The sequence below is a fragment of the Sylvia atricapilla genome, chromosome 1 (genome assembly GCF_009819655.1).
Source record: "Sylvia atricapilla isolate bSylAtr1 chromosome 1, bSylAtr1.pri, whole genome shotgun sequence".
Lineage (NCBI taxonomy): Eukaryota > Metazoa > Chordata > Aves > Passeriformes > Sylviidae > Sylvia > Sylvia atricapilla.
In genome coordinates, this window is record NC_089140.1 from 24,125,731 (window position 1) to 24,145,344 (window position 19,614).

General features: G+C 43.7%; 2 protein-coding genes across 4 annotated transcripts in view; both read left to right on the forward strand.

Annotated features, from left to right (window-relative positions):
• Positions 1–285: 285 nt before the first annotated feature.
• On the forward strand, positions 286–3,942 carry LOC136360283 (guanine nucleotide-binding protein G(I)/G(S)/G(O) subunit gamma-11). 3 transcript variants are annotated; one of them, XM_066317440.1, is made up of 3 exons: positions 286–387; positions 533–636; positions 3,503–3,942. In XM_066317440.1, exons 2-3 carry the CDS (start codon positions 541–543, stop codon positions 3,626–3,628), a joined length of 222 nt encoding a protein of 73 aa, XP_066173537.1. In that variant the 5' UTR covers positions 286–387; positions 533–540; the 3' UTR covers positions 3,629–3,942. The 3 variants fall into 3 exon arrangements, with proteins under 3 accessions (XP_066173537.1, XP_066173518.1, XP_066173527.1); XM_066317421.1 differs by having other exon boundaries at positions 301–406; XM_066317430.1 differs by having other exon boundaries at positions 302–406; positions 538–636.
• Positions 3,943–4,058: 116 nt separating this feature from the next.
• Positions 4,059–19,614, forward strand: part of LOC136360383 (probable acyl-CoA dehydrogenase 6) — an 80,060-nt gene continuing 64,504 nt past the window's right edge. The window contains exons 1-2 of the mRNA XM_066317594.1: positions 4,059–4,190; positions 16,345–16,465. Of these exons, the coding sequence (XP_066173691.1) occupies positions 4,068–4,190; positions 16,345–16,465 (244 nt within the window). The 5' untranslated portion in view covers positions 4,059–4,067. The remainder of the gene's footprint in view (positions 4,191–16,344; positions 16,466–19,614) is intronic.

Below are 19,614 nucleotides of genomic sequence, written 5' to 3' on the forward strand. Positions count from 1 at the left end.
AACACACAGCCCAAGGATGCTGGTAGCACAGAGCAATAGTCATTTCTATGGCCAGGAGGTGCATGAGGAGAAGGTGGTGGGGAGAAAGATTTTGGCCGCTGGGTTAAAAGCCCGAGCCGATCTCGCTGCTGTTGTCCCGCACTGGAGTTGTGGAGGGTAAGGCCAGGAAGGTCAGCACGGGAGGGTCTTGCAGCTCTGGGCTCCTGCTGGGACGGCCGGACCTCCCTGTGCAGCAGGGCCCGTGTCAACGCCCCGGTAGCGGGGCCGGGCCGGGCGGCGGGCTCTAATCCGGTTAGAGGGGATTAGCGTGCAGGTTTAAAGGCCGGAGCGGCGCGGGGAAGGGGTGCAGGCACGCCGGAGAGGAAGCGGCCGCCGGCGAGCAGCGGGGTAACTCGGACGGCAGCGTGTGAGTGAGCCGGGGGCGGGCCGGGGGCGGCCGTCCCACAGCCCCGCCACCGTCCGGGGGCTCCGGCCCGGCGCCCTCGCCGCCCAGACGTAACCTTTTGTCCTAACTCCCTGCGCCCTTCGGTAGTGCAGACGATGCCGGCTATCAACATCGAGGACCTGAGCGAGAAGGACAAACTGAAAATGGAAGTGGAGCAGCTGCGGAAAGAAGTGAAACTGGAAAGGCAGCCGGTGAGCGGGCGCGGAGAAGGGGCCCGAGGCTGCCCGGCGGGCGGCGGGGCCGGCTGTGGAGCGGGGAGCAGCCCGTTCCTCCCCGGGCGGCAGCCAGCGGCACGGCGGGCGGGCGGGCGGCGGGGCCGGGCGCGGCAGGGGCGGCGGGGCTGCGGGAGCCGCTCGTCCGTAGAGCCCCGGCTGTTTTGGGACGGCCGCGGTTTGCACCGACGGGTCCCGCCGCCACTTTGGGACCGGGGCCGGCGCTGTTGGCACAGCGCCGCTAACAGCGCACAGGAGCGCCGGTCCTTCCCGGGGGTGACTGTGGATCCCGGGGAAAGGAGCGCACCACCCCTGGGATACAGCGCCCCGAGGGGCTGGCACGGGCCTGCCCGCCGCGGCTGTTCCCGTGGATTTGGCACCCTTTAAATTCCCCTCCCCGTGAGTCCCCGGCCCAAGGCCGCACAAGGCAGGCTTGCCAGGCGAGGGAAGGAGCACGTCGCGCTCTATTCCCCTCGTCTGCGGGCAGAACGCACCGGGACGTGCTGCTGCTAGGGGAGGTCCTCCCCTGGGAAGCCAAGGGAGCCCTGGCGCGGCGCTACACTCGGTCCCGGCCCGGGGCTGGGTCTCGGCCGCCCGCGCCCCCGCCCCGCTCCCCGCGCTGGGCAGTGTCCGGGCGCAGGGCAGCGGCCAGAGCTCCGCCCGTGCCGAGCCGTGACCGCCCAGCCTTGCTCCACAGAAACATACAGACATTTACACTGACCGTTCCTTCCCACAAGTACTTTCCCCTTAGAGGTTTATGGTATTGCACACTTTCTATAGACGAAAGATATGCAGAACTGATCTTGCTCCACGATGAAACTAATTTTTTTTTATTTTTTTTTTTAATTCTGCATGCCAGCGGAAGCAAATTACACCTAAATAAACGCTTCTAGCTAGGACCAAAAATACATTTATACGTGGGAAGCAGTAGAATTGGTCATGTTGATTACATTGAAGGTCTGGGTTTTAGCTCAGAAAATAAGAATGCTGCAGTTATGTTTTAGCTGTGAGTTAGGTATCAGTGACTGCAGATGTTAGGCTATAGTCTAAGGCTCCAGCAATATTGAGGGTTCAAGATCCAACTAGTGTAGACACCTATATCAACTCTCAGAGGATTAGACAACTGAAATATACTCTGTAGGATGTAAAGTTTTTCAAATAATAATAGTTATAAATCTTGTGTACATTTTGGGAATAAACCAAAACCCCAATCACTTTAGGAAAATGGATATTTTTCAGTTTTCCTGTAGTAAAGCACAGACAGCATGCTCAATTTTACCAGTGCATTGTATCAGAAGTTTAACTGTGAGAATGAAATGTGTTGTAGTTGCCACAGTCCCCTGGTGCCTGTATGGGTGTGTTAAAGGACAGAGAAATGCAGAAACCACATTACTGTTGGTACCAAAATAAAAACGTCAGCCAAAATTTTCTTGACCCTCACTAACAACTTTACGGAATAAAAAGGAAGTATCCTTTAGAATGAATAAAAATTTCTAAATGTGTATTTAAGCAGGCTTTTTTTCTTATAAGTGAAAGGAATCCTGGCAATTCTGACTGAAGTGAAACAAACCCTAGTGCTTCATATACTTTAGTGTGCAACTTTACTATGGTGTTAGGTACTCCAATTTGAATGAACAAAATTTGCAAGGCACAGAAGAACAAGACACATGTAATAGGATTTGTAGGTCCCGCTTCTTCTTTGCCCTAAGGCAGCTAGATCTTACTTTATGCACTGTTTAATTGGGAATTACCTCTGTTCTTTCTGGTGGCTTAACACTTAATTTTGCACAGGCCGTGCTTTGTTGTCTGTGGTACAGCACTTAAATTCATTGGTTCTCTTCTTTTAGTTTTACCTTTGAAATAAAATATAAATAACAGAGGAGGCAAGGGGCCTTGATTTAGCAATACTAATTACCTAGTGGCCTGGTCAACAGCTGGTTCCTGCTGCTGACTTTGCACAGCTGTATCACTGCAGGGCCTGCGGGTAGGAAGGGAGGAGGTGGGGACAGACCAGGAGTGTGTCCTCAGGCATGTCAGATATTTGAGCATCTAGGGACAATTTCTGCAGACACAGGGAGCAAGAGATGTGTGTGCACAAGGAACCTCAGGAGCCCCAGACGTTCACTTGTGCACTCTCAGACTGCACAAGACACCATTACCACATGTGCTGCATGTGCTCCTGTGCTAGTGAACAGAAACTAAACACACTTCTTCTCCATAGGTGAGTTCTATGCAGGCTTACCTACATCAGTGCTGGCTTGGTATGAATCCTTTGGGAAGTGTTATGGTCTCGTAACACAACAGGCTCTTTTATTAACCATTGTTCGAAACAACCCCAGGTAACAAGTAAATGAATTGTCTTTACTAGTTATACTCTCATCAGTGCTACAGCAGAACAGCAAAGTAAGAATTCGTATTACCACCGAAAAATCACTGCTGAATGTTTTGTTTGTGAAAAACACATAAAGGCATAAATACTTAGAAACTGAATTGAAAGTTACTGACCCTGAAACTATTGACCATAAGTCATGCTGTTGCTGAGGGAGAGTGTGATCTGCAGCTTAATAAAACTAGATTGGCTAATTATGAACACACGTTTAACTATGCAGCAACTGCTGTTCAGAATGGCGTTTATTCTCAGAGATACTCACATGTTCTGTCAATATCGGGCTGTGAAAAGAGAGGAAGGAAGCTGAGTTTGCACTTGCTTAGTGCTCTGTGGGCAGTTTTTTTACATCTAGTGTGAAGATGAGTGAGAAATTCACGGGTAAATTCACGGCTTTCCTCCTCTGATGAACATTTTCCCACGGTCGTAACGCAGCCACTTTCTGTCCTTTCTCTCGAGGTGTCCAAGTGCTCCGAAGAGATCAAGAACTACATCGAGGAGCGGTCGGGAGAGGACCCGCTGGTGAAGGGGGTTCCTGAGGACAAGAACCCTTTCAAGGAGAAGGGAGGCTGTGTCATCGCTTAGAAGGGACCCCGCGCCTGCCCCTGGAGCAGACATTCCCCCCGTACCCCTAGGGAGTCATTAGCGTGTCCCCGCCGCCGCCGGTCCGTGTCGAACGAGCACAGGAGCGGATTTCTTTTCATTTTCTATTTCTCCTTACCAAAATACAGAAACCCTGGCGAAGGCTGCCGAGGCCCCGCCGGCGGCTGGGCAGGGCAGGGCCGGCTGTGCCCGCTCCCCGGCGTGCCCGGCCGCTGTCGCTGCGCGGGGCCCGCTCGCCGCCCGCTTGTCGGTCGCTTCATGGCTGTTGGTTGGCATTAAAGAAAAGCTGCCCGTAACCCGAGAGCTGCCTGACTCGCTGCGGGACGAGGAGCGGGAGGAGGGGCGGGGCGGGGCGGGGGTTGCCCGGCCGGCTGTGGGGGCACGGCGGCCGCCCCGGCCTTTGCCCGGAGCGGGAGCGGCCATGGCGCTGCGGGGCGGCGGGCGCTGGGCGCGCCTGGGCTCGGCGCTGCGCGGCCGCAGCTCGGGGCCGCGGGACGCCGGGGACACCCCGCAGCACCGCGACTTGCGGGACGCCCTCCGGAAGGTACCGAGGGGGGCCGGGGAGCCGCGGGACTGCGAGACACCCGGCCGCGCCGCCCCGTGCGGGGAGCGAACCAGGGCAAGGGCAGCGAGCGACCGAGCGGCTCGGGGTGTGCTTAAATAAGCCAACTTCCCTGTGCCAAGGCAAGAAACGGAGCCGTGCGTTCCCTGCCTGTGACCCGCCGCGGGGCAGAGCCCGGCCCGGCGTGTGCTGCCCTGGGCGGAGCGGGGGTCGGTCCTGCCGAGCACAGCCCGCCCGGCGCTGCGCCCGCCCTGAGGCGCACGACGGACACATAACGGGAGCGTCCTGCCAAAGTAAATCATAATCCAAGAGGAAACCGGGCGCTTCTGGTAACGTAGCATGTAAATAGAATGCCAACTGGCAACCTGCAAGTTACAGTAGTGCTGGCGAGCTGTGTGTCAGCGAGGTCAGTGTCACCTGTAGGTCTCCGCGGTGCTGTTAAGGGCGCCTGCCAAAGGCAGAGGGGCAGGCGGCTCGGCTGCAGGGAGCCCTGCTGCGGTGCCCGCTGCGGGGCCGAAAGAGGAGTCACCTTTAACCTGTGAGCCGCTGGAAGAGTGCTGGAGTTCAGAGCCTGCTGCAAGGGCCAAACAGCATTGTTGTGGCCACCACATAAGAACAAACATACAATGGGTGCAGAAGAAGGGAATGTAAGGCCTTATCTCAGACTGACCTGTAGGCAGGTTTCCAAATTCTAGCTGGTAGGGCAGTGCCCTGCTGTAGTTTTTTTTAAAACCATATGCCCTGGATTGCCAGATACTGACTTCTTTACGTGAGTTTGGACCTATGTTGTCCTATCTTTTGTGGACGCTTTTAAAAATTACTTTCAGAATCTTAGACTTCCCTGGATAAACTTTTTTTTTTTATTTTTTTTTTTTTTTTTTCCCCCCCAAATTTCACCTCTTCTCCAGTTCACTGTGGACAAAAGATAGTAGAGTTTGAGTCATGTAATGTTTGCCTCGGGTTTGTTTTTTCAGCATTAACTTTCACACTTAAAGCGTTAAAATATCCCAAACCCAGCGTAATTAATCAGGTTTTCTATCACTGAGATGTGTTATCCTTGAGTTTTGGGAGAAGAGGGTGCATCTTCTGTGCTACAGAAAAGAAACCCAAGTGAGAAAGGAAAGACATGCATGACCTGTCACTTTCTTAGTAAATTAGTTTCATTATTCTACATTCCTGGACTCTTTGCAAAGGAGAAATAAGATGATACAGAAAGAACCAGTAGAAGAAGCTGGAAATGAATCATCCTCTCTCACCTGCACTAATAGTGTAGAATTTTGTAGCTAATACCATTGTGTCAAATTTGTGCCGTTTCTGTCTGGAGAGAGCCCTCATATATCTGTGTATCTGCAGAGCTATCTGCCTGATGAACTTGTTCCCTGGCACGCTGCTCTTCATTACCTGCCCAGGGACAACAACTGCATTAATAAATCAACTAGTGCCCTACAGACACAGAGGACAAGGCCAGACCTTGTGAAGGTGGTGATCTGGAAGATTTTAAGTCCCACTTCTTTGTCATGGATAGGTCAAGGCACACATTGTTTTGTATCTCATCTGTTTCCAGCTGTGTATTTATTGAGGATGGGGAAGTAGCTATATTAGTGTCTGCTAGTACAGTGTTTGCTGCTCTGCTGTGTGACACAATGCTTTTTCTTATAAAACTTTCCCCTTGTTTTTATGTCTGCCATCCCTACTGAAGAGCAGATAACAGTATGTTCTACCTTGCTGGGTTCAGTGCAGATAATGACAACATGGGCTAAGAGGGAATGTGATGCTACATTTATCACATAAAGCCCTGTAATGAATATATTGCAGAATAAATCACAGTAGGCAATATAAACCTGCTTTTTTCATTGTCCTGCATTTAAAAAAATGCTTATATAGCACTTATTGTAGATTTTCTCTGATCATACCGGAAAAAAAGAAAAATCACTACTTATGTCAAATCCAGTCTGATACTGTTCACAAAAAGCTTCCAGCAATCAGTGTTTGTTTTGGCTTAAGTTAAGCCTGTCCCCAATGACTTTAGGATAAATTGAGAAGTGTCCCTCCCCCTTTGGGAGGGAATGGCCATTCAGTATCTGCAACATGTTTAAAGTATACCTGTTATATATTCTGGGGCACCCTTTCCAGTAGCTAAATCCAGATGTGAGTACCAGAGAAATCAGAGGAATAAGCAGGGCAATTCCATGAGTGAGAACTGGGTTTTTTGTTTGTTTGCATTGATTTTATTTTTTAGTATATTAAGATAAGGTACTTTAAATGATCTATAATTTCCCAATTGTTCTGAGCAGGATGAGGAAGAGACTTATAATTCCAGGGGGCTGTTTTTAGCAAGGGTATTGAAATAATCCTGTGAGTGGTTTCCTTTACAACTTTATAGGTCACCACCCTTCCTCTTGGAAGTTGAAAACCTAGCTTTTCCTTAACTTGTTGAACAATGCTTGCAGTACACTGATATCCTACAGCTTGCTTCAGTAATTAGTATAACTGGTTTAAATAAAAAAGGTTTAACTTATTCTGTGCATGTATGTCTAACTCCTGTATGTCAGCATTCATGTACATACAGAATGTAGATGGGGTGTCTTTTTCTCTGGCATTAGCAGAAAGAAACTTTGGGAAATTGTGAAATTTGACATGTATTTTGCTAGAGTTGCATGTAATATAATGACATTTCATTTTATGCCCAGTGGTGACTGAGTGTGTTGTGTGTCTGTAGGATGAGAATTTCCTCTGTGACAATGAGACTCCACCAAAGGACACTGCTACTTTTTTCTGCCATTCTTGGCTTGTATGTTATGCATTTCTGTTTATTAATATATATGTATTTTTTGCAGCAGTTAATGTCTCTTCATATTAGACCATACAGGATCTGAATTTAATATTGACACTTTCTTTAACTTTCTGGTAAAGTTTCTGTAAATTTTCCATCAAAAAAAATATGGCTCTTTCTGACTGCTTGCAAAATAATGAAGCGTGACCACATTGGAGCAGCTTGGAGTTGGTTTATTTATCATTGTAAGAAATCATAAGCCCCTGCCTCAGGATGGTGAAGTTATGATTTGCTGGTATTACAAAGAATCACTTAAATGCTAGTTTCTCACTGAGATGGGCGAGAGAAAACGCCCAGCTGAATCTGAACAATACATGACTGACACCTGTAATTTTAAAACCTAATTTGTCATACACCTGAGTTAAGAGCTTCAGGAAGAAAAGAGTTAGAAAAGAGCCTTACACTGGTAAGGCTTACAGATTCTGCACTGACTGCCCTTCTGTCTAAGGGAAGCAAAGTGTATTCCTAGATTGTGGGGTATTGCAGTACTCTTTTTCATCTTGTATCTGACAGAAACATACAGACATTTAGGGGCTAATTATCTTGTTGGTGCCAAGAATTTTTGGTAGCAAGTTATCAGAGAGGAAATCTTCATAATTGAATTTTGTTGTTATTGGAAGAGGCAGCTGGTATACACCACTGTAATATGAGAGACCTACCAAGTACACCTACTAGTGCCCTACCAAGAACTGCTTTTAAATCAACGTAGGAGGTGATAAAAAAAAAAAAAAAAGAAAATAAATGAGCTTCAACTTATTTAGGCAAGCTCTGTAAAAAGCTTTTTCTCATAATAGAAAAAATGTCACTTTCTGTACAAATGCTTCAGTGTGTAGGAAAAGTGTAATAAAAGCACTTTTGTAATTAGCAGTCCTATTTATTACTTGGTGTCAGAGTAGTGCATACCTCTGAGATTGCAGTTGTTGTGTCCTAACACTGGATTTCTTTTTCCTGACCCATATCAATGTAAGAACAAATTTCCACTGTATCTAGTTAGACTTTTCAGTGAACAGTTTTTAGAAGTCTGCCTAGTATATATTTTTGTGTCTCAAATCTAGCTATTATATTGCTTAATCATTGCCACATTTGATTAGGCAATACAGTTATACATTTATGACAACTAAAATTGTGTCTTAATAAGCAGTTTTTGATTGAGCAAACACCTGGGGTTGGTAGAGGTTTTGTCTGACAGTTCAGATGTGATGGTGTGGGCTGCAGTGAGAGAACTTGTTTTTTTCCTTCAGGGATGTAACCCAGAATCAGGAGAAGGACCCAAACCCCAACATCCCTACCTCTGGTGAACATTATGCCATATCCCATCAGCATCTCTGTCTTGGAAAGTATGATTTGCAGGAGCAAAAAAACCCAAAAAACCCGCTTGCTCAGTTCTGTATCTCTTTCATAACTTGATACAAGGAGCCTGAATACTATTCCAGTGGCCAGAGCTCCCTGTCATACAAAAGGCTTGCCCAAGATCAGTGCCTAGACTGGCTCAACACACATTTTGCAGGACCACCCTGGCATCTGCCCTCAGATTCTAGGAGTAGTTGTATCCTCAGTGCTTTCTTTTTCACAAATTTTGGGCTCCTGCCTTTTCTGCCATACTCTTGGATAGGGCAGTTGAAGGGGTTGTGGTTGAATGTGCAGGGGCTGCCAAGACACTCAGGTCTGCACAGGAGGGATTCGTCTTTGCAGCTGTCTTTGGAAAAATGACAAAAGGAGGGAGAAGGTGTTGGCTGGGATCATGTGTGTTCCCTCCCAGCTGGATCTGCCTTCTAGCCTCTCATTCCTCAGGAAATGGTTGAGCAGGGCTCAACTCCAGGGTGGTGGGCTGAACCTTTCATTTCCTTAGTATAGTGATGATCTGCTTCAGCAGTGGGGCTCCCGGATGTGCCAGCAGCTGCATAGCGTGGAGGGCAGGGCATACTTCTGCACTCCCTGGCAAACTTGCAGCATTTTTTGGATTTCAGTAAGTGTTGGCAAAAAATTTTGTTGTTGATTCAGGATTTAGATTTTTTTGTTTCCCAAGGTAAAAACTGTAGCCTGATGTATGGGACCAAAAGATAATCAGTATTCAAATTTCTGAACCAGTAATCAGCCTTGCTTTATCTGTTAGGTTTGTTGCAAGGAACTCTGTTGCAGTGAAAAGAAACCAAATGATTTAAACAGAAGTGTGTCTAGATACTGACAAATTAATAAACCAGGCACAACTGCAGAATACTTATAAAGTGCATGCTTTTTTTCCATGGAAAATCAGATTTTGTAAAAATAGATGAGGACAGCTATGTTTTATTACACAGTGAGAAGCTGCCAACTCTAGCATTATAGGGGTTTTGCCTCCACTATTTTTTTTTCCTCTGAGAAAGGAAAGATTTCATTTAGTTACTGTTTGTTCCCATATTTGATGATCACTGCAGTCTTTAGTAGCAGTGCAGTAGGAGATTGCAGATTACTTTGTTGCCTGTGGCACAGCTTAATTGAAAAAGGAATTGTGGTGCTCTAATTAATCAGTTTTAAATACACGTATTTCCCATTTAAGTCTCTATTTTCCAGCTATTAGGAAAAATTTCTGGGTTTTTTCCTTGTATAAGCCTACTCAATATTGGTTTAAAATCCATTGGAAGCTTCTCTGGAGGGTCAGTTCTGGCCCCAGCTATGTGCAACAGCATGGTAGAAACCCACTTTCTCTTTTCTTCTCAGTGATATATTCCAGCTGGCTTGAAGTGTCCTCTTCATCCAGTAGGCTTTTTCCTCTGTGTGGGCTACATCCTGTCCTGCAGGCACCAAGCAGAGCCATTGGCTTCTGCACGTGAAATGTATGAAAAATTGGGGAGATCAAAGGTTTGAACAGCTTAAGACAAAATTACTTTTATTTTTGTTCTTTATTTTAATTGTCAGATTATTCTCTTTCTAGGACTTTTTTCTGCTACAAGTTTTTTACAGGGTAATAAAATGGATGTCTACTTTTAAACTGAACTTTTGCAGTTCAACCTCATATCATCATGGAAAATGTTTTCTTGGCTTCTTTCCAGAAACAGGCTGATGACAGCTCAGAGTGTGAAAGTTTCCGTGTCATCGCGGCCCAGCCTCAAATCCCATATGCAACTCTCTTGTAGCTTGTCATTTGCCCAGGTGTATCACATGATATATTTGGCTGGGGATATTGAGTAAGAGGTGCATATTGTATCCAAATACCAAATCTTCTATATTGTGGGCAAGAAGAGACTTGTCTGTGAAGCAGTGAAGTGTTTTGGCAGCATCTGGGACATTTGCTATCTTGACAGGACCCCTTGCATAACAGAGAGTTGTATTTTACACGGATCTCCTAGGTGAGCTCCTAATTAATAATAGTATAGGTTTTATAGGAGGAGTGAAGGTATACCCCTTGTTTCAATTAGTGTTAAAAGGAACCCCAAACAGAAGACAAACAAGCAAACAAACAAAACCGCAAAAACCAAAACACCCAAAAAAGTCCCCAAAACCCAAACCTAAACAAAAACAAACACCCAAACAACCCACCCACGAAAAAACAATCCCCAGAAAACCGTCCTGCAAAACTTCCTGGAGACCTTTGCCCTGTGCTGGTGGTGCATCCTGAAAGAGGAAGCAGTAGGCTCAGCTTCACTCTCTAGATTACTGCAGACCACAGGCAAGCTTGTAATAATGGATTTTGCTTGCCAGAAGAAAGTGCACTAAATTACTTTGCATGAGCAGGCAAGGTTAGCACTGCAGGGAGCATTTTCTGGCTGCTGTGTGGTTAAATCATATTTGTTTAATAGGGTTATTTTTAGCCTGCTGTGGTCTTTTAAGTCTCATACTGTCTCTGCTTCTGCACCCAGTGTCATCACAGACTGAATGATTGCCTCTTCTGATGAGGCACTGAGCTCATCCTGCTCGTGATCCAGGCACGTGGGCAGCTCCTGGCTTCTGCTAGGGTCTCCTAGCATGTGTTGTGGGGACTGGAAGCACAGCACTGCCGTCCATCCTGCCGGTGCTGGAGGAACTTCATAAATGCAGGAGGGACAGCAGGACATGGTTTTGCCTGCTACATGCCGTAGATGTTCACATCAATGAGCTGCTGTGGCAGAAGCTCGATCTGTCCACAGCCTCTCCAGTAGGCAGCAGCTGCAAGGAGCTGGCCTACTTCTCTCATGCACCTGTATTCTCCCTAGTTCTGTCCTGAGTGTGTTTCCACACCTCAGTTTCCTTTCCCGTGCCCTTTCCCTACCTTTCTGAAGAGTATTACTGGGAAAGGATTGTCCATCAAACTTTATTTAGGGTTTTGGAGAAGTCTTGAGAGAGTCAAGGAGGGCTGTGACCTCCAGCCCAGGAGTGAGAAGAAATGAGTAATATATTCTGAGAAACTCCTTCAGGTGTGCTTGGGATGCATGCCTTGGGAAAACCAAGATAGAGATCAATATGTGGGAAGTGGGCAGCTGCTCTTTGGACTTAGGACTTTCTTCTTCCACGTGTTTTTCACAGGGTCATGAAATGGATGTCTACTTTTAAATTGAACTTTTTCAGTTCGACCCCATATCATCATGGAAAACCTTCCCCAGGTCTTCCTGGGGAGCAGCTGGGGAGAAGACCTGCACAGGCTGCATGTGTGGCCAGCCAGGAGCTCACCAGTGGGGTCCTTGCTGCCTTGCACCCCTGGGGTGGGTTTAGGTGTCCAGGTTTGGCAGTACCCACGTGTAGCCCATGGGTTTGCCCACCTCAGCTTTGCCTTGCATCTTTCTAAAGTACTTCCTTGACCCCAGCACAGTGTTGCTACAAGGCTGAATTGTCTCACTGTGCAGTCAGTGCTGCCTGTGGTTTTGATTAAAACTAAAGGACAAATGTTGTTTTGAAGGCTGTTAATTATTTGCTTTATTTATTGCTGATATGGAAAGCAAAGGAATCTCTGGTCTTGAACCTCCTGTTCAAGTAATTGTTGTGCTAATGTCTAGGTATACCCACTCAAGAACTGTCATTAGTGGTTTGTTGTTTACTTATCTGTTTTTTACATTAGAGGTCCTATTAACTGTGTAATCATCGGTTATTATATTAATAGAGCCAAGTTCAATTGCTGTAACTTGATTTAAAAGGGAAAAAATGCTGCTCCTAACATAATATGGAACAGTTATGCCATAAAATCATAGAATCATAGAATAGTTTGGGCTGGATAGGACCTTGAAGATTATCTATTTCCAGCCCCCCTGCCATGGGCAGTGACACTGGTCACTAGATGAGGTTGCTCAAGGCCTGTTTCAACCTGACCTTGAACACTTCCAAGGACAAGGCATCCACAACTTCTCTGGGCAACCTGTTCCAGTGTTCTACCTCCCTCTGAGTAAAGAATTTCTTCTTAACATCTAACCTAATCCTGTTCCCACAGACTCCATTTAATCTTCTTAATACAAAATGCCTTTTTCTTAGACATTTTCTCTTGCTTCTCTAGTAAATTAGTCTAATCTCAGGAAACTTTAGTAAAAATTTGTGTAATTTTTTAAGAATTCAGTTTATTTTTTCAAAATTCATCATTTTTCTAATCATTTCATCATTTTTCTAATAGTGTGCTGAAACTGTATGCTCTACAGTCTTATAAGGGGTATTTAGAAGAGGTATTGTGTGTAGAACTGGTATGGCCTTTAATTTCTGAATTGCATGACAGAAGGTAAATATACTGGTTAATAATTAAAACTAATCTTTAATTGCTGTAAAGAACATATGTACATACTCTCAGTATCAAGTATAAAATTAATTCAAGTACAGTTTTTACTGTTGTAGAGTGCATTTACTTTAGAATTCAGAATAAAGTGGCAATTGCTGATGTTTCTGGGTAGTTGCTGGTACAATATCAGCACAAAATTCTGAGCATCAGCATCATATATTTTTGTTACTTCTCTCATTTAAATAATACACTAAGTTTCAGTGGGAAATAGTCCAAACTATGGCAGTGATTTCAGAAAAGAGAAATTAAAATTAACTGTTTCTAAAAAAAATCTGAATTTATGTCTCTGTCCGCTCTCCAACCCTGTCATGGCATTTCCCCAGTCCTAGGCAGGAAGCCACAGGTGCTGTTTTCACAAAACTTTGTCAAGAAATTTTCTAACAAAAACACTTACTTTTCTTACCATCATTCAACATGAAGTGCATTTGTTGGCTTGATGCATTTCCCACTGGGCAAGTGTCCAGAGTGTTTTTAGTATTTCACAGCTGATCACAGCCCTGAGGCCATTTTTTGGAGGCTTCCCGGAGAGCATACTGAGATGCCGGCTAAACCAAGGCTGCCTCCAGAGCCTAGTCCTTTAGGTTTGCATCTTCAGTGTTTGGACAAAGTGGCCTGAGAAAAACACCAGGTCCATACATGAGACTTACTGTGTGTCCTTGCTCTCAGGAAAACAACAGTTTTTGTTGTGGTTTACTGGTACTTCAGCAGGTGGGAAAGTTATATGGCTCCTTAATCAACTTTACATCCCAAATGCCACTGAGATTCGGCAAGCTAGAACAGGTGGAAAGATTTCTTCCGTGGCTGGGAATATCTGTCAGATGGCATCTGTAGCATGCAGTGTTAATTATTTCTGCTGATAGAAGTTTTAGATCTTGTTGTAGTTGTCCTAGTAATGAAAGTCTAAATGCTGGCACCCATGATTTCCATGTTTCTCATCATAAAGCATATATAAATAAGCAGACCAGCTGCTCACATACTGTTGAAAGCTTGCTTCTGTATAATTGCCAAACACTGCATGGATACCTTAGGGTTTAAGTTAAGGTGCATACATTATATGTGTCTGCAGTTCAAGTGCAAAATATATTTCTAAGGGACACAAAGGTGAGGAAATTGCTAAAGCCAAGAAAAGGGACAAATCAGATGGTTAAATACAAAGCATTATTTGACCTGTCTTCAGCAAGGTTTTAAGCAAATGTTAAATTTTGTAGTCATTCACTGATGGTCTGAACCTTTAAAAATACCTTTCCTTGTTTCAGTTAGCTTTTCTAGTCAGGGATGACACTACCCAGTAATCAGTGCTGAAGCACCAGCCAGTTGAGCAGTACTGCAGCTCTCCAGCAATTTGGCTTATGTTTGTATGTGGTAGTACAAGCAAAGTGTTCCCCCAAACCTCTTATGATTATAAAATAACGTGTGAGTTTTGCAAGCAGTTTGTGACTGAAGCATAGAAGCTTTTGACAGGACTTATTTAAATCTTTTCAAAAACACAGTGAATGGTCCAATAGCTAAGAAGAAACTGGCTATCAGTATCTGGACTGATTTTTTAATTTTTTTTTTTTTTAAAGCCATACTCAATTTATGGTTTGTGCAGTGAAGTTATCTTTGGGGGTTTTATTGTTGTGTCATGTAAGGAAGATCTTGTTTTACTCAATGTGTCAAACCTCACTTGGTAACAGGTCAGTTCTGTTGAGCAATTTGAGTTTTATGCAAAGGCACACGAGCCAACCTGCAGAACTCATGGCTTAGTCATTCAGAATCTGCTTAACTTCAAAGGTAGCTTTGTGTGTAGGCTACAAAACACTTGGCCCAATACCAGCTACAACAAACAAAACTCCATGTTAGTATACTCACTACATAATTTTGCCAAGATCCATCAAAATACTGGAATAACTTTCTTGTATGCTCTTTCAAGTATTCCCCTGGGTGTTATCCAATGAACATTGCCAGATGCTATTACAGCCAAAAAGGTGTTTCACCACCTTCAACATCGAGGGTCAGCATCTTAGGATTTGAGCATATGGGATATGGCAATATTGAATAGAACTGCGAGCTCTCCTAGATAGGGTTCTGCCAAGTACTTTTTTACTATTGATCATTAGGCCTGTGTTAATCAATATAACAGAGGAAGAGAGATAATAATTACTGAACGAGTTGAACATTCAGTATACAAATTTCTGAGAATTTGGTGAGAGAAGTGAAAAAGTGATTTTTCTGTTACCAGCATTCAAGTATGCTGCTTTCTGTGGCCAACTGGAAGGCAGAAAGTAGCCATATATGGGTTGAAATTCTCCAAAGAATGTGCAATAAATAGATAGTTTGGAAGAAGGTTCCGCAGGGTCTCAAGAACACAGCAGTCTAGGAGGGAGAGGATTCTATTTCCAGCTCAAGAAATAGTTAGCACCACAGGACTTGTTTATTTAGTGGAGAAAGAAGAGGAGTAAGTTCCTGAAATAGTAAATTCTCTCTTCATGATGCAGCATACTAGTAAAATCATGGTCACAGGTTAAAGACATTACCTTTATATTGGGAACTGGTGTTTGTTTTGGTAGGGTTTAGTTTGGGAGGAGGATGTTTCCCGTTTGGACCCCCTTGTGTGGCTGACTGAGGCGTGTGGTGCCTTTGCTGCATGGCAGAAGCAGCCTGTCCAAGGCCTGGTTTGGGCTGCAGAGGTAGATAGAGGTGGGCATGATCCAGCTGCCTGATGATGAGCTGGTAGGCAGCAAGAACACACCTGCAGGCTGCCCACTTTGCTCCTTTTCCATGGCCATGGAAATCTGGGACTTTGTGGAGTGAAACATCCAGCCCTTGTGCCCTGAAACCTGGAAGTGTTGCTGAATGTAGTGGATGTACTCCAGATGTGTTTGCTTGCAAAGGCTGGAAGGGACACTGCAGCCTGAACAGTGTAAGGACTGTAGTCAGGCAGCTTGGGACACTGACTTTTGGAAGGTGTGCAGCACTAGCAGTAGCACAGTCAAGAGTTGCTCAGGGATTAGATTTGGGAATATTATAAATATTCTTTTGGAAGAAGATTATACTTTTCCAGTACATGTTCTGTCAGACCTGTGGGGAAGTCTAAATACAGACTAGCTGTAAATGCCCTGAACAGCACCAACTTCCTTGAGAGTCTTTCCGGCAAAGAGAGAGGAAATGAATCTCTTCTACTTGACTTTCTTGGTACTGTGTGTGGTCATCAAGAACAGATCAACCTTCTTTGCCAAGGTTCCTTTGAGGATAATCCAGATTTCCCTTCCTGTCACTTTCTAGAAACTGTAGGCAAAAAGGTAACAAATGGGGGAAACACCCATTTTCATAGAACTTGGAGAGGCTTAAATTAGCCCTGAAGGCCTGTTCTAATAGTCATTGCTAAAATAATTATTCACATTTGCCTCATTACATATGTTGTAATAGTTGCGGGTGAGTGGAGAATAAGGAAATCCAACAGAAAGTAAGAAAATCAGTGGGCTTTCAAATTTTTTCCTGTATATTATTCTTTCTTTTCCCTCTTGAATAACAGTTTTTAGGTGAAAGTAGTCAACAGCTTTTGTGTAGGATGCCTGTGTTCATAACTTGTGCAATTTGTTTTCCCAATCTAGATCATTGACAAGGAGATCAATCCCTTTGTGGACAAGTGGGAAGAAGAAGGACAGTTCCCAGCACATAAAGTGTTTAAAATCCTGGGACAGGCTGGATTCCTTGGGGTGGATAAGCCAACAGGTAGGCAAGTGTAAAACTCCTGACTATTAATAGTGATAGACTCAATACATTAATTTGCTTTTGCCCCAGGTCAAAGCATGGGTTGGAATTCAGTACAAAGTTTACTTTTATTCCTCAGTCATATACATGCTGATTAGCAACTCTGCAAATACACAAAATAACATTGTAGAGTACTTACGTTGATATTCTTCTAAATACAAATGTATTTAGATACATGACTTGTATGACTGTCATTTTAAAATTAAGGAAATGAACATCACTTCAATTTTCAATGTAAATTCTGTATAATAACTTTTCTTCTGGATCAAGATACATATGAAATAATCCAGATCTTCATTAAAGAAACCACAGTTTGTAGGCATTGAAAGTGTTTTAAAATTTGGCTTATTATACTTCTTGAATGTGTAACCTCTCCATGATTTCAAAGGATGAGGATAGTGTGGCCTTTAGGCCATGATCACCTGGATTGTCTTTAAAATGCACTATTCCAGCCCATAGAAGCCTGAACAGGACAGGAAGCTGATGACACAGAGAGCAAGTTTTTGTGTGTCTATGTATGTAGGTGGCACAAAAAGTCCAGAGGAATAGGAAGTATTTCTGCTCTTCAGCTAAGATACATATTCTGCTATTTTTTTTAGTTTATATGTGATGTAATATATAATTGTTTTCTTTTCAGATGCTACTGTTACATGTTCAAGCCAGAATTGTCAGTGATTTTTATACCTCCATTTTCCTATATTCAGAGCAGCCTGAAGTGACAGTGAACAGTTAATGGCAGATCATTTTCTATATGGAGCAGCTCACACAACCTTAGCTGTGCCGCACCACATCATGATATTGCTAAGGCACAGGGTTCTATGCAACAAATTATGTCTTTTTTTATCACTTAATTTCAGAGGAAATATTCCCTCTTGAAATGAACTCATATTCGTACATTATGATGTGGAAGGCTGCCCCACAACTGTTCAGCTGTTAGATCTCAGAGAACTGTTGGGCTGCAATGGTCTGACAAATCTAATTAGGTCTGAGCTGGTATTTCTTTACAGAACTGCTGACAACTCAAGATTATGCTTAAGATCTATTTAAAGGACAAATAGGATTACTGGAGAAGAGAGAAAACCACTTCTACTTTCTGCTATAATTGTTTGATAGGCAGATTTGAATTGCATCTCGGTGGGTTTCCTTCGCATTGCTGATATTTGTGCTGGTTGTAATAATGGTGCATTGCCTGGCTGACAGATTTCAGTTCTGCCTTCTTATATTCATCTCAGGGCATGCAGAGGCTTCAGCTGGGGTAAGGAGCCTCTGTGCTGAAGGTGCTGCACATAAAACTTTACAGGAGTAGAAACTTAGTATATTGCTCACAAAATAGCTGGACAAGAAACAACAGGAGTGAAATCTAGTGAAGAAGGAACTTTGTAGAGGTAAAGGTGGCTCAGAAGGTTGCGCTGATTACACTTGTCATACTCATGTTTAAGATTATTTTAACTTTGGCTTTGGTGTTTGTATCTAGCCGTTAATGTTATTTATTTGACCTCTGCAAGTACATTTTATAAAAGGTATAAAAAATTGATAGAATCCTCAGCAACCTGTGATCCATCTCAGTTCAGTATTGTTAGGTACAGAAAGCGCACCAACTCCTTGGAAGATGCTGTCTTTGCAGGATTCAGTTGTGCAGCAGAATGTCACCACATCCAACTTTGTTCTGTAATGGTGTAATGCCACCAGGTACATCCTGAAAGTCCTGAAACTTTCTCCTGATGGTCAGTCAAAGTAAGGTGTGTAACAGCATAGTCTCAACTGCACAACTTTGGCAAAGGCTGAAATTCTTTGTCTTCTACAAAATGCTTAGGCTTGCTGTATGGTTAGTGTATACTGTAAAATAAAATTAAAAGATCCACCTTTTTTACTCTGCTCAGCCGTGTCTGTTATTTATTTGCTGTTTGCAGAGGTAGAGAAGTCTTATGAGATTTGAAGAAGCCAAGAGCAGCCAGGAGCTTTGGAGGATGTAGCAGGAGGTCTGAAGAAGGGAGGTTAAAATGATTTGAGGAGAGCAATTGCAATGCAGAGCACTTGTGAGTTAACAGTCTGCCCTGCTTTCTCTTTCACAAACCAAAATTATCATGCTGTATCTTTTCAAATCCAGATCATAACACATTTTCTTTAAAGAACAGTGATTTTTTTAAAGTTAATTCAGATTAGCTGCAATTTTGAAATACAGGTTTTATTGAATGTGTTTTCCAAGATTATTCTGTCAATTATGAAGGGTTTTTTTTTCCCTGCAGAAATAATTTTGAAGCTGTCTGATTGGGCAGAAATGGGTTGCAAACTTGTTTTGCTCATATAGAAGGAAACATCTGCTGGATTTCAGATTTGTTGAAAGTGGACTTTTTCCTGTGTAAACACCATTCCCTTTATGAACAATGAGCTGCTTAATGGGAGTCAGTTTTTTAAAAGAACGTGCCTTACATGTGTCCCTTATCACTGGAAACTTTCTCTGTGTGGAGAGCTGATTTGGGGCACTATTTGTATTGCAAAGGCTCTGTCAATTCCCACTGTATGCAGTTGCGGGCTACAGACTTTGCAAAGCTTTTCCTGTATATTTTTTCACAGTTGTTTACACGGTAGTTGGTTCTAGTGAATATTGGCTGTAGTTCAGGATGTTCATTGGAGGTCATGTAAACACTGTGGGCAAAGCTCAGTCATGCACCCATAATTGGAGAATTTTGAGATCATCAGTAGATTTAATTTACTGTCTGGTCAGTTCTCTGCCAAAGAAAGTCTTCTCTTTGAACTATGTTTCTGCTGTGGTATTCTTTACATGACTTAAAAATAGTGCCTATGTTAGTTTTCCTTAGGAAAAGGTTTGTGTTCAATTACATTGCAAGATTCTTCTTACTAGTAAAATACATGGTGAAAAGTGAACATCATTTATGCATAGAAGATGTTTTTTATTTTCTCTATGCAAAATGTGTTTTACGGAATTACTTCATTCAGGATTTAGAGGAAAAAAACAGCATCCCTATATACTTACTATTCTTCATTTACGTTTACTGTGTATTTCTCCATAAATTATAAAATTCTGTATTCCTGAGCTACTGCCAGTCCCAAAACTAAGGGCAGAAAATATTAGGGCAGGCAGCAGAAAT